This window comes from Mobula birostris, chromosome 24 (assembly GCF_030028105.1).
Source record: "Mobula birostris isolate sMobBir1 chromosome 24, sMobBir1.hap1, whole genome shotgun sequence".
NCBI lineage: Eukaryota > Metazoa > Chordata > Chondrichthyes > Myliobatiformes > Myliobatidae > Mobula > Mobula birostris.
Window position 1 is genome coordinate 7,950,256 of NC_092393.1, and position 25,191 is coordinate 7,975,446.

Below are 25,191 nucleotides of genomic sequence, written 5' to 3' on the forward strand. Positions count from 1 at the left end.
GGAGCATAGACCACATGTCACATACATGGGGCATGTGGAGCATAGACCACATGTCACATACATGGGGCACGTGGAGCATAGACCATACGTCACATACATGGGGCACGTGGAGCATAGACCACATGTCACATACATGGGGCACGTGGAGCATAGACCACATGTCACATACATGGGGCACGTGGAGCACAGACCATGTCACATACATGGGGCACGTGGAGCACAGACCATGTCACATACATGGGGCACGTGGAGCACAGACCATGTCACATACATGGGGCACGTGGAGCACAGACCATATGTCACATGGGGCACGTGGAGCATAGACCATATGTCACATACATGGACAACCTCTGCACACCCAGTTGTGAATCAGCCGTTGACATCTTTCAATGTTGTTACGCCTTGCTGACACCTGAGTTCCTGATACTTACCTTGTGTTTTATTCCCAGAAGATGATCTTATGCGAAGCATTGCAGAAGAGGCAAGATGTAATGACAGGCCGTCAGACCAGGTGACATCAGACAGTGGACGTTTCTCGCCAAGGCCAGAGCAGGACCTTGTCTCTGAGAAGTGTGTTTAACTCATCGTCACCACTTTGATCAATGAAGTTGTAAAAGAAATAGAGACCATATTTCTTGGAGGGTGTAGAAATTGCAAGTTATGTCAATACAACTCTTTTTTAAATGTGAGGAAGTGGTTTCTATCCCAGAACTTGGTGGTTTGCATTCTAATTTGCTTTCTACAGTTTCACATTATATTTTCTGAAATTGGCCTGCACCTGTCTAGATTTTATATTTAATCTCCTAGTAGATGATTATTTGGTTTTCAGTGGAGTGGGAAGTGTCCATACCGTGCCGTGGTGCATCAAACAAATAAACTACTGCAGATGATGGAAATCTGAAATAATAACAGAAGTGCAAGACAACCTCAAAATGTGAGACTTCCTTTGTCTTGCAACACACATCAAAGTTACTGGTGAACGCAGCAGGCCAGGCAGCATCTCTAGGAAGAGGTGCAGTCGACGTTTCAGGCCGAGACCCTTCGTCAGGACCCTTTGTCTTCTTCATTTAGAATGGCCTATCATAAATGTAGTTACAGTTAATGCCAACACCGGAATGTTACTCAGTCTTTTAGTTTCCTTTGTTACCTTCCTCTTATTTTTCTGCCCTTGGCACCCCCTTTGTCTCTAACTGTAAACTTGCTCCATTTATAACATTCTGACTTTTGATGAATGGACCTGAGCCTCTGCAGTTCTCTCTCCACAGACGCTGCCAGACCTGCTGAATATATAAAAATGAGAAAACCTGCTGATGCTGGAATGCTGACTACATCCAGCATTTTCCATTTTTATTACAGAGTTAGTTAGTACAGCTGAATGGCTCACTAAGTCTTTTCCGACCTGCCGATTCACTTTGTAGTCAAAACTTCAGGAATCAGCTCTCACTCTTTGTGAGGATCTACCAAAAGCAGGCCTTCATTGGAATATCCAGTCAGGTTCTTCCCAGTGCAGAAAGATGCTCACCATTGACAGGGATGAATTGAACTTTGTATTGTATTTTCTTATCCATTTGTAGGCTCCATTGAAAAACTGGGATAATGCTGCTCAGAGTTGTGACTTTCAAACAAAGGTTAAACTGAGGCTTGTTTGTCTTTGGGACATAAATGATCCTATGGCACCTCAGAGTCCAGGCCAACATTTTTCCCATAGCCATGTCTCTCAACAAATCAGCAATTTACTTTAAAATGTAGAGTCATCAATGTATTAAATCATTCTAAAGAAATTAATCAACTGATAAAACCAGTCAAGTACCCAAGTGTTAACTACTAGCTGTGTACCTGGTGCTGCCAATGTTCCCCGAAAACAGCAGGGTGAAGGAACCAAACCTTGTGTTTCCTTGCTGTTCCTCTGTTTTGATGAGTGATACCAGCTCCGGTCACTGAGAGAGATGTAGAGTAGCATTGGTGGCAGACCGGTGGTAACGTTGGGTAAGCAGGGTTTACTGATGTCACCTCTCTTTTACCTTGCTGTAGCTGGGGGAGCTCTCTCAGTACCTGGACTGGCCTTGGAGAGAAGAAGCCATGTAAGTCGTTTAGCTCATCGAGAAGAATGGCCAGCAGTTGCTTGACTAGTCTGGAGCCAACGCTCAAACCGGGCTCCGCCTTTTCCACTCGTATCGGTGAGGGAGTTTCCACCAATCCCAGTACTCAGTTGTATAATTTTGGAGAATGCTTTACTTAAAGTAACAATTCCTCCTTGTAGCATTTACATACACACATAATTTAATATAGTCCAGAAATTTTTATCTGGAGTCTCTTCCTCTAAAATACATTGCATCTCAAGCAAACAATTCTTCTTTCACTTCCTTTTCAATTTGTAGGAGTTCATTTACTCCCACAGTTAGATTATCATTTATCCATTTTTATCCATTTTTCAGCAGGATTTGGATAGTGAAAGAACTGTAATGCATTTCTTGGTCAGGATGCTGTGTGACTTGAAGGGGACCAGTTGTCAGTGGTGTTTCCATGTCTCTGTTGCCCTAGTCTTTATGGTGCCTTGTGATGGTGCTGGTCACAGGCTCAAGAGGTGCTGCCAACGTAATCTTGACAGGTGACTGCAGTGCTGTTATGCAGGTGTGCACACTGCAGGTCCAGTGCACCTGTGGTGAAGGGTGTTGATGCTTAGATTGGTTGATGGGGTGCCAATCAAATGAGCTGCTTCGACCTGGATTGGATCGAGCTTCTTGCTTGTTCTTGGAGCCTTACCCATCCAGAACAGCAGAAAATGCTGAAATGCCTTATAGCATAGGAGAGCCTTTCCTTGAGCCTGGTGTGCATGTTTTCAGGTTTTGGTATCTTCTGCCAATGGGAGAGAGGAAAGAAAGAATATCCAGGGTGGGTGCAGTCTTTGATTAGGCTGGCTGCTTAACTGATGCAGCTCTAGGTCCTTCTGACAGCCTACAATATATTTCATCTAAGCCTGGTCATTTATTCCTTTCAAAGATGCATATAACTCCGGATCTTTCCTTAAACATCCTCTTGCTCTTACGTACTTACAAAACTTTTTTACAATTTTGCATGTCCTCTTCATGCTCCCGTTACATTCCTGAGTTTGTTTTAAATATCACTACACTCCCTATGCTCTACCAGGCATTCTGAAGATAGAAAAGATTAGCTTTATTTGTCACATGTATATTGAAATGTACAGGCAAATGCATCGTTTCCAGCGAAGATTGTGCTGGGCAGCCTGCAAATGTCACTATGCCTCTGACGCAAACATAGCATGCCCACAACTTACTAATCCTAAGCACATGCCTTTGGGATGTGGGGAGGAACCAGAGGACTCAGACGACACCCGCATGGTCATGGAAAACATACAAACTCCTTATAGACAGCAGTGGGAATCGAAGTCCAGTCGTACAACTGTAATCGTGCTGTAATAGCATTACACTAACTGGTATGCTACCATGTCCTGATAATTCTGCTATAATAAGCTCCTGCTGTTTGTAACGAGCATCTCTTTCTCCCCTCGAACCATGTCATTCTGGGAACTACACGCTTTTACTAAGAATTAGTTTAATCACAAACAAAATATTGACTGGAGATGCTACAGTCAGGTTGGAAAGAGGAAACGTAAATTAATGATTCATATATGGCCTTGCTGTGTCTTCAGTAATCTGTATTTTATTATGGTTTTCTAATCATTTTCATTTTTTCTTGTTTCTGAACTGGTCCATGTAGGGAGAGTGGGCATGAGAGTTGGACTGTACCAACATACTGTACGTATTTGGTTCACTTCAAAGCTGCTTCTCCCAAGGTACTGGCCTCAGCCTACAACAGATGAGAACCATCTATCAGTGTGTGGTATTCCCCTTAGCAGATCAGTCCATTGCTGTGAAGTTTCCAACCCTTATCCCATTCCCTGTGGTCTTGCTTCCTTTCTCTCAGTTCTCCCCACTGCCCCAGGGTTTGCTTATGCTTGTAGTTTCTCATTGCAAGAACTGTTGCTCTCGACACCTCTTACTCCCCTACTGCATGCAAAACTGGACCGATGCTTTGTGGCATGAGGAATAGGTACTCAAGCACACTTTCTGTCCTGCTGATTTTGAAAGTTAATTCCCAATTAGCCACGAGTATTGCATTTTATATGATGGGAGGTATTAAATGGGTAAGATAGTTGGAAATGAATGTGCTATAACTACACGAGCCAGCTGTAACGGTTGGATCTGATGTCACTGCTCATGTGTTACAGGAATCTCGAAGAGACCAAGAAAGTGGCTCTTCCCTCATTCAGCTCTCTATGTAACTTATATCCTGTGCTTCCTCCTCATTGCTACATGCATCAGTCTGACCATCTCTTATGGCATGTTATTCCCCAACCATGTCGTGCTCATGTGGCTGATTTCTGCCTCCTTCTCCTTCCTGACGTCGTTTTTCTTCCTGGAACCTCTAAAGGTAAGTTTGCCCAGCTCTCAAAATACCAAAGGCTTGGGGAGTAACCACATGTTCATTATGTTGGGATTTCCTTTTAGGCACAGCTCAACCGGTTGTGGATAAAGATCCTCTGGCACTGATCCAATTTAAGTTGAGTTTGGGTTTTCTCAATCCAAACCTTAGTTGAATACATTTGGCACAGATCATCAACCTTGTGCAGGGATGCTGTAGTGTAATTTGCAAAGGATACAGAGGAATCTTTTTTTTAAGGGAAACAAAAAAACTAGAAGGCATGTGAGAGGGAAAACGTTTATAAGAACTGGAGGGGCAACTTCAAGCAGAGGGAGGTGGGTGTGTGGAATGAACTGCCAAGCAAAGTTCTGTAGTTGAGGCAGGTAAAATAACAACATTTAAAAGACATGAGGATGAGCAGATGGATTGGAGGAGCTTAGGGGAATATGGGCCAAATGCAGGCAAATGAGACCAGATTAGTTGGGGACCTTGGTTAGAAACATAAAAGCTTAGAAAACCTACAGCACAATACAAAGCTGTGCCAAGCATGTCCTTACCTGAGAAATTACCTAGGGTTACCCATAGCCCTCTATTTTTCACTGCTCCCTGCGTAAAAAAAACTTAACCCTGACATCTCCTCTGTACCAACTTCCAAGCACCTTAAAACTGTGCCCTCTTGTGTCAGCCATTTCAGCCCCGGGAAAAAGCCTCTAACTATCCACACGATCAATGCCTCTTATCATCTTATACACCTCTATCAGGTCACCTCTCATCCTCCATCACTCCAAGGAAAAAAGGCTGAGTTCACTCAACCTATTCTCATCAGGCATGCTCCCCAATCCAGGCAACATCCTTGTAAATCTCCTCTGCACCCTTTCTATGGTTTCCACATCCTTCCTGTAGTGAGGTGACCAGAACTGAGCACAGTACTCCAAGTGGGGTCCAACCAGGGTCCTATATAGCTGCAGCATTACCTCTTGGCTCCTAAACTCAGTCCCACGATTGATGAAGGCCAATGCACTGTATGCTTTCTTAACCACAGAGTCAACCTGTGCAGCAGCTTTGAGTGGCCTATCGAGTCAGACCCCAAGATCCCTGTGATCCTCCACACTGCCAAGAGTCTTACCATTAATACTATATTGTGCCTTCATATTTGACCTACCAAAGTGAACTACTTCACATTTATCTGGGTTGAACTCCATTTGCCACTTCTCAGCCCAGTTTTGCGTCCTATCAATAGCCTGCTGTAACCTCTGACAGCCCTCCACACAATCCACAGCACCTCCAACCTTTGTGTCATTTGGCAAACTTACTAACCCATCCCTCCACTTCCTCATCCAGGCCATTTATAAAAATCACGAAGAGTAATGGGTCCCAGAACAGATCCCTGAGGTACACAATTGGTCACCAACCTCCATGCAGAATATGACCCGTCTACAACCACTCTTTGCCTTCTGTGGTCAAGCCAGTTCTGGATCCACAGAGCAATATCCCCTTGGATACCATGCCTCCTTACTTTCTCAATAAACCTTTCATGGGGTACCTTATCAAATGCCTTGCTGAAATCCATATAAACCACATCTACTGCTCTACCATCATCAATGTGTTTAGTCACATCCTCAATCAGGCGCGTAAGGCATAACCTGCCTTTGACAAAGCCATGCTGACTATTATACCTCTCCAAATGTTCATAAATCCTGCCTCTCAGGATCTTCTCCATCAACTTGCCAACCACTGAAGTAAGACCCACTGGTTGACATGGATGAGCTGGGTTAAGGGGTCTGTTTCCATGCTATGTTACAGTATGATTGGAGCATCTGAAGAGTAATCTGCATTGTCACAAGGTAGCAAAATCTTCTGGACACTGCGTCAACAACTGCATTATGGGTTCCACACTGATAATCCACCTGGGCTGTGTTCTCCTTACTAATTGAACAATGGTAGCATGTTCACATGGTAGTATTGTTATCTTGTCAGATTAAGTTTATTTTCGCTATGTTAGTCATGACAAATTAATAAATTTACTGCTCCTTCATAAATTGCCCTTCAGTTACTGTATCATAAAACAGAACAGACTAACCTTCTGATCTCTTCATCTTCTGCAAATCCACTTCTCACATGGAGAATTTATTTTCTGATCAACTGTTTGAAAGCCCAGAGGATTATTCCACAGCGGTCTGCATCGACCCATGTCCCATTCCACAATACTCCCAACCACTCCATTCCACTGTACTCTGCCCCATCCCATTCCACAGAGCACCACCCCAGTGTACAGCGCTCTGCACCACCCTATTCCACAATGCACCACCCCAGTCCCATTCCAGAGTACTCTGCCCCACCCCATTCCACAGCACTCTGCACCATCCCACTCCACAGTACTCTGCACCATCCCACTCCACAGTACTCTGCCCTACCCCATTCCACAGTACTCTACCCCACCCCATTCCACAGTACTCTACCCCACCCCATTCCACAGTACTCTGCACCCCATTCCATCATGCACTACCCCAGTCCCATTTCACAATGCTCTGCCCCACCCCATTCCACAGCACTCTGCCCCACCCCATTCCACAACGCTCTGCCCCATCCCATTCCACAGTACTCTTCCCCGTCCCCATTCCACAGTACTCTACCCCGTCCCCATTCCACAGTACTCTGCACCGTCCCCATTCCACAATGCTCTGCACCACCCCATTCCACAGTACTCTGCCCCATCCCATTTCACAGAGCACCACCCCATTCCACAGTACTCTGCACTACCCCATTCCACAATGCACCACCCCAGTCCCATTCCACAGTACTCTGCACCACCCCCTTCCACAGCACCCTGCACCACCCCATTCCACAGCGCTCTGCACTACCCCATTCCACAGTACTCTGCACCATCCCATTCCACAGTACTCTGCACCATCTCATTCCACAGTACTCTGCACCATCCCATTCCACAGTACTCTTGCACCATCGCATTCCACAGTACTCTGCACCATCGCATTCCACAGTACTCTGCACCATCCCATTCCACAGTACTCTGCACCATCCCATTCCACAGTGCTCTGCCCCAGTCCCATTCCACAGTGCTCTGCCCCAGTCCCATTCCACAGTACTCTGCACTACCCCATTCCACAACGCTCTGCGCTACCCCATTCCACAATGCTCTGCTCCACCCCATTCCACAGTACTCTGTCCCGTCCCATTTCACAATGGTCTGCACTGCCCCGTATCCCAATTCACAATACTCCTCGCCAGTCCCATTCCACAGTTTGCTGCATCTTCCCCATTCTTTTCTTTGTGTGCTTATTTCCAACAAAAACAAAAGTTACTCCATTAGAGCCAGATCTACCCTTGAGAATAATACTAATCTAGGAAAATATGTAAGAAACTGTATGATATTTGGAGAGGAAGTCAGTGAAGGTTGGAAGGAGATTCTACGCTGTAGAGAGTTGGATGTTTTAACCTGTGAACCCTGTGTTGCAAAAAGGAAAGGATCGATTTGATATCCTGTTACTGAAATCCATGCAGGTGTTGTGTGAAGCTTTGATCCTTGCTCTCATTACCAAGCCAGTAGACCCTGATGAGGATGATAAACTGGTCGAAGAACCCTTGATTAAGAAAACTTCAGAAAGAATCAGTAAAATTCGAGCACCATATGGTTACAGTCTCCTTCAAGCCAAAGAAGAGGCACGAAAAGTGAGAGTATTGTACACACTGATGAAGGTACAAGGTTTGCAGTTCATTCTTAATAGCATAACCTCATCTGATTGAGAGGTTTAACAGTTCAATAGTTCTATTTAGTATCAAAGAAATGTATGCATTATACATCCTGAAATTCTTGTTCTTTGCAGACATCCACAAAAACAGTGCCCCAAAGAATGAGTGACAGTTAAAACATTAGAACCCTGAAGCCCCCCCCCCCCCCGGGCCCTGTTCCATGCACAAGCAGCAGCAAAACAATGACCGTCCCCCCACCCCCACCCACTTCCGCAAAAAAGCATCAGCACTCTCCACCCACCAAGCATGTAATAGTAAGGCCCCCTTAATAACGACCATGATCTGCAGTACAACAAAAACTAATCATTCAGCCAAAAATTCTACACACCATAGGCATGTGCGTTCTCTCTCTCTCGCTCTCTCTCTGACTCTGTCTCTCTCTCTCTCTCTGTCTCTGTCTCTCTCTCTCTCTCTCTCTCTGTCTCATATAAAGAGGTAACATTGGGGTAGAAGATCAACTCTGATATTGAAAGGCTTTTTAGCCCCCTGCTTGTTCCTGCTGCTCTTTCTTACCAAACTTAATTCCTCCTGTGTGGGCAAATCAGAAAGTGCCTAAGTGGATTGATGAAAACATTGCAGATTGTGTATTGTGTGGAAAACTGAGGCGATTTTATTCAACAGATAGATTGTTTTAAATGGTGAAAAGTCAAAAGGGCTTGACAGGCGGTGTATAAAAATCACCTGAAGCTGGCGTGCAGGTACAATAAGTGATCAGGATTTAATGCAACAGGGTTTTAATAATAGGATAAATATTATATAAGGCTCACACCTGGAATATTGTTTACAGGTCTGAGTTCCTCAGTGGAGGAAGGACATTCTTATGATAGGAGGAAAGGTGATCATATTCTTACAAGGCAGGGTAAATGAAGAGATAGTGAATCTTTGGAATTATCTATCAAAGAGCATATTCAAGATAAAGATTGATAGAATTTTTGATATTAAAGAAAGGTAGGGGTAAGGAGTTGCTTTAGGAGGTGGCGCTGAAGCAAAAGGTCACTCATTACAATCGATTGGCAGAGGAGACGTGATGAACTGAATGGCCCACATTCTGCTTCTCTTTCTGACGTTCTTAATTTCTCTTGTAGGGGTAGCCTTAAGAGAAAATTTCAAGCAGTCTTGACCAAAAAGAAATATTATGGGTCAATTAAAAACTTGAAAACTGAAATTGATGTTTTGTTTTATTAAGCATTTTGGGATACAGGGCCAAGCCGATATTTGGGGTTAGGGTCCAAGACATCTACATTAAGAACTGAAGGGCTGCATCCTCTTCCTTTATTCTTGAGTCTAATGGAGTCAGATACAACATCTCTGCTTGTACCCCAGGTAATATCACAGTTAAGTCCAGGAACTTTACATTCCACCCTGATCTTATTTAATCATTGGTGGTATCTATTAACCATATCCAAGACCTAGCTAAAGTCCGGGAGTAACTGAGAATTACATGGCATTTGCAAAGCAGTGAGGCAAAGAAAATCCAGGCAGTTGTAAAGAGGACGGGCTGTAGAAGGAGTCTTCCAGGTGAATTTTGAAGGCAGGGAGAAATGAAGCACAGCTCCGGAATATAGAGGAAAACTGAATGGAAGGAAGGCATGGGGTTAGGACAGAAGCAACAGCATGGATATGATCTGGAGAAAGAGAGGCAAGTCCTTGGATGGATTCATAGAGAAGGGTCAAGAATGTTTTTACTTGATGTGATCAGACTGGGATTCCTTTCTCTCTAGAACTGTATTGTGCACATGCTCTTCCTGCTGGTCGTGCTCATCATCAACTACCAGGGATGCTCTGAAAACACCAGTGCACGGCTTCTGCGAGCTGCTATTCAGCAGTCGGTTGTTGGCAAGAATCCACATGCAACCAACATTGTTGTTACTCCGAGGTCAGTGATCTGCATCATTCCAAGAACTGGATTACATGTTTGACTCTAAGTAACTTGTGCTGTCTTGTTCTTTGCACTGGTTGTCTCCTCGGCTTTGATCAGAACAAAAGAACATAATAAGCAGAGGCAGGAGTGGGTCATATTGTCCCTTGTGTCTGATCCACCATTCAGTAAGGTCATGGCCAATCTTATTCCTCAGTCCCAGATTTCTCGATCCCATACGTTCTTCTCTGAGCAAAATTAATCCCAATCAAGTACATGCCCTGTATCTAGTACATTTTAAATAACCAAACTCATTCTATATACAGACAGAAGCATGAGAACCTTTCCACTCATCAGAGTGGGCTCAATTTGAACAGAGTTAGAGGGTCATTTGGTTGTATTCACTTGTATGATGTTTAGTGGTAGGCCAGAGGGTTGGGAAATGGTTTGGAACCAGCAAAAGAATGGTTAAAAAGCTTATAAAAAGAAAAAAAACTATATAATATGAGTAAGCCAAATGAAGTGCTTAGAGTATTGGTTTTGCCATTAATTACTTCCTGCCTCAGAAGACCTGGATCCACCTCAGTTTGCCAAGCACTAGAACAGGACAACAACAGATTCAACTGGTTTGCTATTATCACCACATGTACTGAGGCAGAGTGAAAAGCTTTGCTGTCCATACAGATCATTTCATTACAACAGTGCATTGAGGTAATACAAGGGTCACAGTAACAGAATGCAGGGATTTAGAAGTGTAGAATGATTATAATAGAATAAATGAGTAAATCTTCAGAGAGCAGGTTGCACTGTGATTTCCCTGGCTCCCCCCAGCCTGCTCTGCATAACAGGAGCATGTGCATCAGACTGGTGTTCATTGACGTTTAACACAATCCCTTCCAAACCTACCATCATCCTCCAGGACCTTGGCCTCTGTACCTGCCTCTGCAACTGAAACCTCGACTTCCTTATTAGTAAACTTCAGTCAGTGAGGCTCGGTAACAATATCTTCTTCTAGTAGCCCCCTGATCTACTGATTGCATGGCTAAGCACAGCTCCAGTGCCATATACGCATTTGTCGATAACACCATGGCCATAGGATGAATGTGATGTGTTAATGCACAGGAGATACAAAACCATACTTACAGGAAGTAGGTGAGCACCTCTCCTCCCTCTGCACTGCCCCTCACGGACACAGCTACTCAAGCTGACCTAGTTGTGTGCCAGCTTCCCCTCCTGCAGGTCAGATACGGCTTTTCGGGCCATTGCCTGGTGGCACGATCACTGCAGTCGTAGAACAGGAAAGGAAACAGCCATGGTATGGGCACCATCGGGTAGCTCATCACTTTGGGTATGGGTTGACATCTCCACTGTATCTCCTGTGGGGAGTCAGGCCAGTGGTTCTGCAGAGCTCCTAGGGCATTGGAAAACAGCAAACGTAACACCACCAAACAAGAAAGGAGAGACACAGTATCAGGAAACCTTAGGCCAGTTAGTCTAGCAGTTTCATTGGAAAAATGCTGGATTCCATTATTAAAGAGACAGGACATTTAAAAAGTCACAAGACAATCAAGCAAAATTATCATAGTTCGTGATTAAAACAAATTGTATTTTAGAGACATTCTAGAGGACATTTAAGAAACTATCTTAAGCTTAACCTTTTATATGGTAAGAGTATCTGGGGCTGGGGGTGTGAAATGGATAGGGGCTAGACAATTGTGATTAATGGATTATTTTTAGACTGACAGTGAAGAGCCATAGGGGTTAGTGCTGGGGTGTCAACTACATACAATCTATATTCATAATGTTGAAGAGACAGAATGAACTGTGGTGAAATTTGCCCAAGGGTGGGTGAACAGGATGTGAGGAGTCCACAAAGGGTTATCGATAGGAATTGAGTGGGCAGGAATTGTCAGATGGAGTATTATGAGGAAAAATTAAGTTATCTTTTGAAAAAGGAATGAAATCCCATATTATTATTATTTATGGCATGATATCACAGAATGTTGTACAAAGTGAACTGGGAGTTCTACTTAAAAACATAAAAGTCACATGAGTAACTATAAAGACCAATGCAATGTTGGATTTTATTGCAGGGGGTATGCATGCAGTGTAAAATGTTTTGCTGTAACTTTACACATTGCCACTCAAACTGAACCTGGAGTATTGCTCAAAGTTCTGGTCTTAATTAGGATGATATTACTCGCACTGGAAGTAATGTGGAATATGTTCAAGAGGTTGACTCCTTAGAAGCATGGGAGGCGACTGAATGTTTCTTATGTCTGAATGTTTGATGACGATAGATTTAATTTGTTCACAGGCCAACTGAAACCTGGCAATGGATAGGGACCAGACTACTGCCGCACTTGTATAATAACTCTCGGATGACACTACTTGGAGTACCACAGCTACAACAAGTCCGGTCGAAGGAAGGTAGGAACATGTACAGCTAAAATAAACTTGTAAACCTGCAGGGGTTGTTGCTGAGTATTCTGCTCCAGTCAAACACCAATGCACACGTTTGGAGCAAGAAGGCTGCCAGTGAATGGCTGATATTCGGAGCCAAGGCAGTTTTTACCACTCGGGGTAGAAGAGAGGCAAGACTGTGCAAACACGTGATGTCAGCCAGTAGGGCACGAAAGATTTAAAAAGAAGACCGCTGTATCCAGCGGGCAGCATTCGGAGCGGGTAGTGGAGTGAGAGGCAGCAGAGTGATAGGGCTTTGGCTCAATTGGCTTAGGCAGTAACGGGATGAGGCGAGGTAGGTTTACTGGTGTTATTTGCGGTGTTATGTGTGTGTGGCCGGTGATCTGTGCTTGGTGTCAGATGTGGGAGGTCCTGGAGTCTCCCAGCCTCCTGGATGGCCATATCTGCACCAGGTGTGTCGAGCTGCAGCTCCTAAGGAACAGAGTTTGGGAACTGGAGATGCAGCTCGATGACCTTCGCCTGGTCAGGGAGAGTGAGGAGGTGATAGAAAGGAGTTACAGGCAGGTGGTCACAGCGGGGCCACGGAAGACAGACAACCGGGTCACAGTCAGGAGGGGGAAGGGGAAGAGTCAGGTACTAGAGAGTACCCCTGTGGCTGTACCCTTTGACAATAAGTACTCTTGCTTGAGTACTGTTGGGGGGGGGGGGCGCGGTCAGCCTACCTGGGGGAAGCGACAGTGGCCGTGCCTCTGGCACAGAGTCTGGCCCTGTGGCTCAGAAGGGTAGGGAAAGGAAGAGGAAGACAGTAGTGACAGGGGACTCTATAGTTAGGGGGTCAGACAGGCGATGCTGTGGACGCAGGAAAGAAACTCAGATGGTAGTTTGCCTCCCAGATGTCAGGGTCCAGGATGTTTCAGATCGCATCCAAGATATCCTGCAGTGGGAGGGAGAACAGCCAGACGTCATGGTACATATTGGTACCAATGACATAGGTAGGAAGAGGGAAGAGGTCCTGAAAAAAGAGTACAGGGAGTTAGGAAGGAAGTTGAGAAGCAGGACCGCAAAGGTAGTAATCTCAGGGTTACTGCCTGTGCCACGCGACAGTGAGAATAGGAATAGAATGAGGTGGAGGATAAATGCGTGGCTGAGGGATTGGAGCAGTGGGCAGGGATTCAGATTTCTGGATCATTGAGACCCCTTTTGGGGCAGGTGTGATCTGTACAAAAAGGATGGGTTGCACTTGAATCCCAGGGGGACCAATATCCTGGTGGGGAGGTTTACTAAGGCTACTGGGGAGAGTTTAAACTAGAATGGTTGGGGGGGTGGGAACCGAACTGAAGCGACTGAGGAAGAGGAGGTTGGCTCACAAATAGAGAAAGCTTGTAGACAGTGCGAGAGGGAGGATAGGCAGGTGATAGAGACTTGGATGGCTCAGGGACAGGAATGGTTACTTCAAGTGCCGGGTTTTAGATGTTTCAGAAAGGACAGGTAGAGAGGCAAAAGAGGTGGGGACGTGGCACTGTTGATCAGTTGTCACGACTGCAGAAAAGGTGGACGCCATGGAGGGATTGTCTACGGAGTCCCTGTGGATGGAAGTTAGGAACAGGAAAGGGTCAATAACTTTGCTGGGTGTCTTTTATAGGCTGCCCAATAGTAACAGGGATAGGGAAACAGATCCTGGAAAGGTGTAACAATAACAGAGTTGTCGTGATGGGAGATTTTTGCGAAATTTCTTGCTTGTTACTTGTTAGAATGCACCCTAACAGGTATATGTAACAAGTAACAAGCAAGAAATATCCCAAATATCAATTGGCATCTTCTTCGAGCAAGGGGTTTAGATGGGGTGGAGTTTGTTAGGTGTGTTCAAGAAGGTTTCTTGACACAATATGTAGATAAGCCTACAAGAGGAGAGGCTGTACTTGATCTGGTATTGGGAAATGAACCTGGTGAGGTGTCAGATCTCTCAGTGGGTGAGAATTTTGGAGATAGTAATCATAATTATATCTCTTTTACGACAGGATTGAAGAGAGATAGGAACAGACGTTAGAAAAGCGTTTAATTGGAGTAAGGGGAATTATGAGGCTATCAGGCAGGAAATTGGAAGCTTAAATTGGAAACACATGTTCTCAGGGAAAAGTACGGAAGAAATGTGGCAAATGTTCAGGGGATATTTGTGTGGAGTTCTGCATAGGTACGTTCCAATGAGGCAGGGAAGTTCTGGTAGGGTACAGGAACCGTGGTGTACAAAGTCTGTAATAAATCAAGACAAGAGGAAAAGAAAAGCTTACAAAAGATTCAGGGAGCTAAGTACTGTTAGAGATCTAGAAGATTATAAGGCTAATAGGAAGGAGCTTAAGAAGGAAATTAGACGAGACAGAAGGGGCCGTGAGAAGGACTTGGCTGGCGGGGTTAAGGAAAACCCCAAAGCATTCTACAAGTATATGAAGAGCAAGAGGATAAGACGTGAAAGAATAGGACCTATCAAGTGTGACAGTGGGAAAGTATGTATGGATCCGGAGGAAATAGCAGAGGTACTTAATGAACACATTACTTCAGTATTCACTATGGAAAAGGGTCTTGGTGATTGTAGTGATGATTTGCAGCAGACTGAAAAGCTTGAGCATATAGATATTAAGAAAGAGGATGTTCTGGAGCTTTTGGAAAGCATCAAGTTGGATAAGTCTCCAGGACCGGATGCTACTGTGGGAGGCGAGGGAGGAGATTGCTGAGCCTCTGGCGATGATCTTTGCATCATCAATGGGGATGGGAGAGGTTCCAGAGGATTGGAGGGTTGCGGATGTTGTTCCTTTATTCAAGAAAGGGAATAGAAATAGCCCAGGAAATTGTAGACCAGTGAGTCTTAACTCAGTGGTTGGTAAGTTGATGGAGAAGATCCTGAGAGGCAGGATTTATGAACATTTGGAGAGGTATAATATGATTAGGAATAGTCAGCATGGCTTTGTCAAGGGCAGGTCGTGCCTTACGAGCCTGGTTGAATTTTTTGAGGATGTGACTAAACACATTGATGAAGGTAGAGCAGTAGATGTAGTGTATATGGATTTCAGCAAGGCATTTGATAAGGTACCCCATGCAAGGCTTATTAAGAAAGTAAGGAGGCATGGGATCCAAGGGGACATTGCTTTGTGGATTCAGAACTGGCTTGCCCACAGAAGGCAAAGAGTGGTTGTAGACGGGTCATATTCTGCATGGAGGTCGGTCACCAGTGGTGTGCCTCAGGGATCTGTTCTGGAACCTTTACTCTTCGTGATTTTTATAAATGACCTGGATGAGGAAGTGGAGGGATGGGTTAGTAAATTTGCTGATGACACAAAGGTTGGAGGTGTTGTGGATAGTGTGGAGGGCTGTCAGAGGTTACAGCGAGACATTGATAGGATGCAAAACTGGGCTGAGAAGTGGCAGATGGAGTTCAACCCACATAAGTGTGAAGTGGTTCATTTTGGTAGGTCAAATATGAAGGCAGAATATAGTATTAATGGTAAGACTCTTGGCAGTGTGGAGGATCAGAGGGATCTTGGGGTCCTAGTCCATAGGACGCTCAAAGCAGCTGTGCGAGTTGACTCTATGGTTTAGAAGGCATACAGTGCGTTGGCCTTCATCAATTGTGGAATCGAATTTAGGAGCCGAGAGGTAATGTTGCAGCTATATAGGACCCTGGTTGGACCCTGGTTACACCCCACTTTGAGTACTGTGCTCAGTTCTGGTCGCCTCACTACAGGAAGGATGTGGAATCCATAGAAAGGGTGCAGAGGAGATTTACAAGGATGTTGCCTGGATTGGGGAGCATGCCTTATGAAAATAGGTTGAGTGAACTCGGCCTTTTCTCCTTGGAGCAACGGAGGATGAGAGGTGACCCGATAGAGGTGTATAAGATGATGAGAGGCATTGATCATGTGGAGAATCAGAGGCTTTTTCCCAGGGCTGAAATGGTTGCCACAAGAAGGCACAGGTTTAAGGTGCTGGGGAGTTGGTACAGAGGAGATGTCAGGGGTAAGTTTTTTATTCAGAGAGTGGTGAGTTTGTGGAATGGGCTGCCGGCAACAGTGGTGGAGGCGGCTACGACAGGGTCTTTTAAGAGACTTTTGGATAGGTACATGGAGCTTAGAAAAATAGAGGACTATAGGTAAACCTAGTAATTTCTAAGGTAGGGATATGTTCGGCACAACTTTGAGGGCCGAGGGGCCTGTATTGTGATGTAGGATTTCTAAGTTTCTATGTCCTACAGGGATTGGGATGTGGGATTTTGCTGCAACTGGCATGGTTTGGACTATAATGTATGGAGGTGGAAGCCTTTCAAGAAAGTAACTACCAGTGAAGTTGGAAGACCCTGTTTGCCTCTGACGCAAGAGTACAGTCACAGTGGATACTATTCACACAGTAGGGTTAGATAATGAGGAGTTGGAAGCAAAAGTACTGACTGGTATTTCTTGCATAACTGCATAGGGTGGTAAGGACAGGATGTTTCAGACTTGGGAGGCATCTGTACATTGATATTGTGGTGGGTTGTTCTATTGTTGACCGGGACATGTAACCTGATTCAACCGTGCTTCACTGAGGTGGAGCAAAGCCTGTTGAACTGATACAACACTTAGACACGGGGTGTGGAGGGAGCTCTAATCCATGAAGGAGGTGTTGGGTTGCAAGCAGACGTAGATGAGTCAGGTGTCTCACATATATTGAGAGACAGACAAGTCAGATGTCTCACACGCATTGAGAGACGAGTCAGACGAGTCTCACATACATTGAGAGACAGATGGGTCAGGCGTCTCACATACATTGAAAGACAAGTCAGGCATCTCACATACATTGAGAGACAGATGAATCAGGCGACTCACATACATCGAGAGACAGATGAATCAGACGTCTCATACACATTGAAAGACAAGTCAGACGTCTCACATACATTGAGAGACAGATGGGTCAGGCGTCTCACATACATTGAAAGGCAAGTCAGGCGTCTCACATACATTGAGAGACAGATGAATCAGGCGACTCACATACATTGAGAGACAGATGAATCAGACGTCTCATACACATTGAGAGACAAGTCAGACGGCTCTCATACATTGAGAGACAGACAAGTCAGCTGACTCACATACATTGAGAGATGAGTCAGACATCTCACATTGAGAGACGAGTCAGACATCTCACATACATGGAGAGACAGATGAATCAGGTGCCTCACATACATTGTGAGCAGTCATAGAGGTCATGGACATATACAGTATATTGAATAAAGTAATCCAAATGAAGGAGCTTTGTTTTTGAAGGATTATAACTCTAGACAGTGAGAATTTCCAGGAGACACTCACACTTCAGGGGTGCCCTGGTCCCACCACTGGTTCGGTGGCCTTGGGAAATGCAGTAAATGCTCAGTTGATGGAAACTGGCAGACCGGGGTTCCAGGTTGCCGTCTAATACAGTAGTTCTAGTTACCATTGATGACCTTTGACAGTGAGAGAAGGTGCAATCTGGGATGAGAGCTCCAATAACGGGAGGATTTCTGTCTCTGAGTGCAGGTCTGATGAAGGAGGTTCAGGCAGTGATGTACCAGCAGCATTGCAGATGGAGTTTGACAATATTCCATTGGATGCGGAATGTGAAGTTTAAGCTAAAAAAAAACCCAGACAGGGTGCTAAGCATGAGACCTTAGTGGATGAGGGAAGCCTGTGGTCTGGCTAAAGCTGCAGATGTTGCAGAGAAGATCAAATAAAGGTTCAGGTCAGAGGCTAGTAAGGTTACAGTGAGTAATTAGGCTCCTAACTTCCCATAGCCTGTCCACCGTTTACTAGGCTCAAGTCAGGAATGTGAAGGAATACTCTCCATTTGCCTGGATGGGTGCAGTTCAACAATGCTCAAGAGGTCTAACTCCCTGTGGGACGTAACAGCCCACTGGATAGGCATCCCATCCATAACCATTTGTCACTCCACTATTGGTGGATAGTTGTAGCAGTTTGTATCACCTGCAGCAACTCAGCAAGACTCCTAGACAGTGCTAAACTCCTAACTTACAACCAGCTAGAAGGGCAGGGTAGCAAAAGCATTGGAACACCACCGCCTGGAAGTTACCCTCAGTATAACTGCCAAACCAGTGCTGACCTGGAAATATGTTGCCATTCCTGTGTTGAGTCAGAATCTGGGCACTTTCGGTCTCACAACATTTGGGTGTATCCACACCTCACGGGATGTAATGGTTCAAGAACGCAGATCAACGCCACCTTCTTAAGGCAACTAGGGATAGGCTCCTAACATCCCTTGAAGGATTATTAGAAAAAGGTACAGAGCCACAGCTGTTATGGAGCTGTCGACAGTGAACAGAATATGATATCTCTGGTGTCAATTTTTCAATGAGTAGGAAAAAATATATAACATAACAATTACAGCACAGAAACAGGCCATCTCAGCCCTCCTAGTCTGTGCCGAACTTTTACTTTCACCTGGTCCCACCGACCTGCACTCGGTCCATAACCCTCCATTCCTTTCCTGTCCATATATCTGTCCAATTTAACTTTAAACGACAACATTTAACCTGCCTCAACCACTTCTGCTGGAAGCTCGTTCCACACAGCTACCACTTTCTGAGTAAGGAAGTTCCCCCTCATGTTACCCCTAAACTTTTGCCCTTTAACTCTCAACTCATGGCCTCTTGTTTGAATCTCTCCCACTCTCAATGGAAAGTGCCTATCTACGTCAACTCTATCAATCCCCCTCATAATTTTAAATACCTCTATCACGTTCCCCCTCAACCTTCTATGCTCCAAAGAATAAAGACCCAACTTGTTCAACCTTTCTCTGTAACTTGGGAGATGAAACCTAGGTAACATTCTAGTAAATCTTCTCCGTACTCTCTCTATTTTGTTGACATCTTTCCTGTAATTCAGTGACCAGAACTGTACACAGTACTCCAAATTTGGCCTTACCAATGCCTTGTACAATTTCATCATTACATCCCAATGCTCTGATTTGTAAAGGCCAACATACCAAAAGCTTTCTTCACCACCCTATCCACATGAGATTCCACCTTCAGGGAACTATGCACCATTATTCCTAGATCCCTCTGTTCTACTGCATTCTTCAATGCCCTACCATTTACCGTGTATATCCTATTTTGATTAGCCCTACCAAATCGTAGCACCTCACGTTTATCAGCATTAAACTCCATCTGCCATCTTTCAGCCCACTCTTCTAACTGGCCTAAATCTCTCTGCAAGATTTGAAAACCCACCTCATTATTCACAACTCCACCTATCTTAGTATCACCTGCATACTTACTAATCCAATTTACCACCCCATCATCCAGATCATTAATATATATGACAAACAACATTGGACCCAGTACAGATCCCTGAGGCACACCACTAGACACCGGCCTCCAATCTGACAAACAGTTATTCACCACTACTCTCCGGCGTCTCCCATCCAGCCACTGCTGAATCCATTTTACTAATTCGGAGGAGGAAGTCTGAGAATCGGAGCGGGAGTGCGGCGGAAGCCATTTTGAAATTTTCAGTTTTTTTCATCGGAGTTCAGAGAGGCAGGACTGGGCAGGCATGTGACGTCGGGCAGTGAAGCACGGAAGATTTTTTTTTCTTTTTAACCCTCCCCCCTCCCGATATATACTCCTACCTAAAGAGAAAGAGAAAAAAGAAAAAAAAAAGAACTGCCTGAATATTGGAAGGTTTGCACATGCTCCATGGGATTAAAAATAAATTTTATATATATTTGTTACTTTCCTCAAGGAACCAAGATCTTTATCATCGGAGCTGTAAATAAGGGCTCCAAATATTCAAAAATGTTTCATATTTATCTCTTAAAATCTAAAACATTACTTAGGTTCTCAACTCTCATAGTTCCCTGGGGAATCTCTTTGAACTTCACCATGTTGCTATGTGTTTCCCTCCCAATCATCCAGGCAAAAAGAAAAAAAAGATAGATAAGATACAAAAAAAGAAAAAACAAAATACCTCCCCCACTAATGTTGTGAATGAAAAGATACACAGCACTACCCCCCTCCATTGTGTGGGTCATGGCTATTGCCACACTTGCACACATGAATAACATAGCAATTGGACAGTGTTTCTTCCAGCTCCCCCGTAACAAAAGATTGTATATATATAAAAAAAATTAATGTCATTATTCCCAGCTAATATTCCTCAAATTTTAACCTTTCTTCCCCTCCCTCATATAATTAATAATATATTTATATATTCATCCGCCTAAAAGTCCAACAGGCATAATCCTTGATCCAGTCTTCATCTTCAATCCATCTCGCTCCCCTGGGTTTGTTCTTGTATCTGGTGAATATTCAAAGAATCTCGTACAAACTCCTCCGCTTTCCGGTAATCGTCAAAAAATCTTTTTTCTCCACCAGGCAAAAAAATCTTGAAGGTTGCAGGGTAACGCAATATAAATTGATAACTGTGATCCCAGGGTAACGCAATATAAATTGATAACCGTGATCCCATAGGGCTTTTTTCACTGGATTAAATTTCTTCCTTTTCTTCAAAAGTTCATAACTTATGTCAGGGTAAAAAAAAATTTTCTTCCCTTCTTTCATCAGTGGCCCTTTTCTCTTCTTGGCAGCTTGAGCAGCCGCCTGTAGAATCCTTTCTTTGTCTTGAAATCTTAAGAATTTTATTAAAATTGATGGTGGATATTGGTCATCTTGTGGTTTTGGTCTATGTACCCGCTCAATTTCAATTGATCTGTCTTCCTCTTTCATTTGCAAGGTTTTCGGGATCCACCTTTGAAAAAAATTCTATTGGATTATCTCCCTCTATACCTTCTTTAAGACCAACAATTTTAATATTATTACGTCTACTAAAATTTTCCAACACGTCCACTTTCTCCAAGAGTCGATTTCTTTCCATGTTCCAGACGAGCACATCATTTTCTGTTTTTTCCACTCTATCGTTAATATGCTCCATTGTTCTTTCCATCTTCTGAAGTTTCTTATCCATTTTATCCTGTCTTTTCATAGCTTTATCATAGCACATCTTCACATCTCTAAGCTCTGTTCTTAATTTTCTTAGTTCAGCCGTTAATTGCAATAAAGCCTCTCTTATGTCTCCGTCATCTCCCTTACTTCCAGTCTCTTCCAGTTCTTCCTCCTCCTCTTCATCTGTAGTCTCTGCGATATCCAATTCTGACTCTGAGTCACTTTCAGTTGCAGTGGCCGTCGGTTCTTGTAGTTTAAGTTGTGTCGATTTGCGCATGCGTATTTCTTTGCGCATGCACAATTCCAGCATCTTCTTCCGAGAGACCGCTACCGCCACCATTGATCCCTGTTCTTGTACGCCAGAGATAAAATACGTTTCCTCCGAAGGAGATCCAACTTGAATCCGAGGCTCCATCGCTGCAGTAGGCCCTTTTTTCTTCCCATCTCACGGCGACTTCACAACAACAGACTTCTTCTGTTGCGGTTAATGAGGCATATCGTAGAGTAGTCTTATGAAGTTTATAAGTAGTTTTCTGAAAGTATTTATTAACTTTACTTTGTTTAAACAGTACTTTGCTGATTTTTTACGGGAGAGCTGGATTTACATGTCTCAATCCCACATCATCACGTGACGCTCCCCCAGCATGGAAGATTTAAAAGGAATACAGCATTAGACAGTGGGGAGTGTCGTTTGCGGGCTGCGGAGTGAGCTGGGAACAGAGTGAGGGCTTAAGGGCTTTGGCTCAACGGGCTTAGGCAGAAATGGGCGAGGCGAAGAAGGTTTGCCCCTTGACTTCTGTTTGAGTACATTTGCGGGGGATAGCTTACCTAGGGGAAGCGACAGTGGCCGTGCCTCCGGCACAGAGTCCGGCCCTGTAGCTCAGAAGGGTAGGGAAAGGAAGAGGAGGACAGTTGTAATAGGGGACTCGATAGTAAGGGGGTCAGATAGGTGATTCTGTGGACGCAGTCCGGAGACCCAGATGGTAGTTTGCCTCCCTGGTGCCAGGGTCCGGGATGTTTCAGATCGCGTCCAAGATATCCTGAAGTGGGAGGGTGAGGAGCCAGAGGTCGGGGTACATATAGGTACCAATGACATAGATAGGAAAAGGGAAGAGGTCCTGAAAGGAGAATATAGGGAGTTAGGAAGGGAGTTGAGAAGAAGGACCGCAAAGGTAGTAATCTTGGGATTACTGCCTGTGCCATGCAACAGTGAGAGTAGGAATGCAGTGAGGTGGAGGATAAATGTGTGGCTGAGGGATTGGAGCAGGGGGCAGGGATTCAAGTTTTTGGATCATTGGGACCTCTTTTGGCGCAGGTGTAACCTGTACAAAAAGGACAGGTTGCACTTGAATCCTAGGGGGACCAATATCCTGGCAGGGAGATTTGTGAAGACTACTGTGGTGACTTTAAACTAGAATGGTTGGGGGGTGGGAATCAAATTAAAGAAACTAGGAGAGAGGAGGATAGTTCACAAATAGAGAAAGCTAGTAGACAGTGTGTGAGGGAGGATAGGCAGGGGACAGAGATCAGGAGCCCTCAGACCGAAGATGTAGGGGAGAAGGAAGAAAAAGATAACAAAGTTGTTTGCTCCATTAAGGATAAACAGAGAGTAAGAGGTGGAGAGTTTCTTAAATGCATCTATTTTAATGCTAGGAGCATTGTAAGAAAGGTGGATGAGCTTAGAGCATGGATTGATACCTGGAAATATGATATTGTAGCTATCAGTGACACGTGGTTGCAGGAGGGGTGTGATTGGCAACTAAATATTCCGGGATTTCGTTGCTTTGGGTGTGATCGAATCAGAGGGGCAAGAGGGGGTGGTGTTGCATTGCTTGTCAGAGAAAATATAACAGCGGTGCTCTGGCAGGATAGATTAGTGGACTCGTCTAGGGAGGCTATTTGGGTGGAATTGACTAATGGGAAAGGTGTTGTGACGCTTATAGGGGTGTATTATAGACCACCTAATGGGGAGCGAGAATTGGAGGAGCAAATTTGTAAGGAGATAGCAGATATTTGTAGTAAGCACAAGGCTGTGATTGTGGGAGATTTTGATTTTCCACACATAGACTGGGAAGCCCATTCTGTAAAAGGGCTGGATGGTTTGGAGTTTGTAAAATGTGTGCAAGATAGTTTTTTGCAGAGGTACTAACTAGAGAAGGGGCAGTGTTGGGTCTCCTGTTAGGGAATGAGATAGAGCAGATGACGGAAGTATGTTTTGGAGAGCACTTCGGGTCCAGTGATCACAATGCCATTAGTTTCAATATAATTATGGAGAAAGATAGGACTGGACCTAGGGTTGAGATTTTTGATTGGAGAAAGGCTAACTTTGAGGAAATGTGAAAGGATTTAGAAGGAATGGATTGGAACAATTTGTTTTATGGGAAGGATGTAGTAGAGAAATGGAGGTCATTTAAAGGTGAAATTTTGAGGGTACAGAATCTTTATGTTCTTGTTAGGTTGAAAGGAAAGGTTAAAAGTTTGAGAGAGCCATTGTTTTCAAGGGATATTGGAAACTTGGTTCGGAATAAGAGAGAGATCTACAATAAATATAGGCAGCTTGGAGTAAATGAGGTGCTCAAGGAATATAAAGAATGTAAGAAGAATCTTAAGAAAGAAATTAGAAAAGCTAAAAGAAGATACGAAGCTGCTTTGGCAAGTAAGGTGAAAATAAATCCAAAGGGTTTCTACAGTTATATTAATAGCAAAAGGATAGTGAGGGATAAAATTGATCCCGTGCAAAATCAGAGTGGATGGCTATGTGCAGAGCCAAAAGAGGTGGGGGAGATTTTGAACAATTTCTTCTCTTTGGTATTCACTAAGGAGAAGGATATTGAATTGAGTAAGGTAAGGGAAACAAATAGGGTAGTTATGGAAATTATGATGATTAAAGAAGAGGAAGTACTGGCGCTCTTAAGGAATATAAAGGTGTATAAGTCTCCAGGCCCTGACAGGATATTCCCTAGGACTTTGAAGGAAGTTAGTGTGGAAATAGCAGGGTCTCTGACAGAAATATTTTAAATGTCATTAGAAACAGGGATGGTGCCGGAGGATTGGCGTATTGCTCATGTGCATCCATTGTTTAAAAAGGGTTCTAAGAGTAAACCTAGCAATTATCGGCCTGTGAGTTTGACGTCAGTGGTGGGTAAATTGGTGGGTAAAGCACAGCTATAATACAAGGAATAATTCTTCAGAGATAGGGAGAGGTACGTTGAGGGTATTCTTCACGAGTCATTGGACTTACTGGTCTGGATATCCAAGTCTGGATATCCAAGTGGGCTGACTATGTTTATATTTCACTGTGGGTCAAAGTGAAACATTGTGGCTGCGCGATGGCAGTAATATTTTGGTAGATGAGAAAAAGACCACTGTTGAGAAAGAAACCTGCAAAGCAAAGTAACAAGCTGGTTCCCAAATCAGAGTGGGGTGAGGTGGCTCAGAGGGAAAGATATTCTGAACCTGACAGCAGTGAAGGGCAATCTTTCCTGTGGCTTGAGTCAAAATCGTTATCTGAGAATGACAGCAATATTAAAACAATGCGACTTAGAAACATCAATAGCAAGAATTTAGAGGAAGGGCCCATTATTGTTTGATTAAAGGAAAAAGAACAATCCATTAAAGTTTCAGGACAATAGCTGCAGGAACCATTGTAGTGATGCGAGACGGTACTGAGTGAAAAATGATTGGCAATAGCTTTGAGGAAGATCTCGGTGTCTTCAAAGTGTCAACAGAGCTCTACCAAGAG

General features: G+C 44.1%; 1 protein-coding gene across 1 annotated transcript in view; it reads left to right on the top strand.

The window, feature by feature from the left end:
• Window positions 1-25,191, top strand: part of pkd1b (polycystic kidney disease 1b) — a 185,371-nt gene that overhangs the window by 130,772 nt on the left and 29,408 nt on the right. Inside the window, 5 exon segments of the mRNA XM_072242758.1 lie at window positions 2,032-2,177; window positions 4,250-4,452; window positions 7,963-8,157; window positions 9,933-10,087; window positions 12,387-12,499. Coding sequence (XP_072098859.1) covers window positions 2,032-2,177; window positions 4,250-4,452; window positions 7,963-8,157; window positions 9,933-10,087; window positions 12,387-12,499 — 812 coding nt within the window.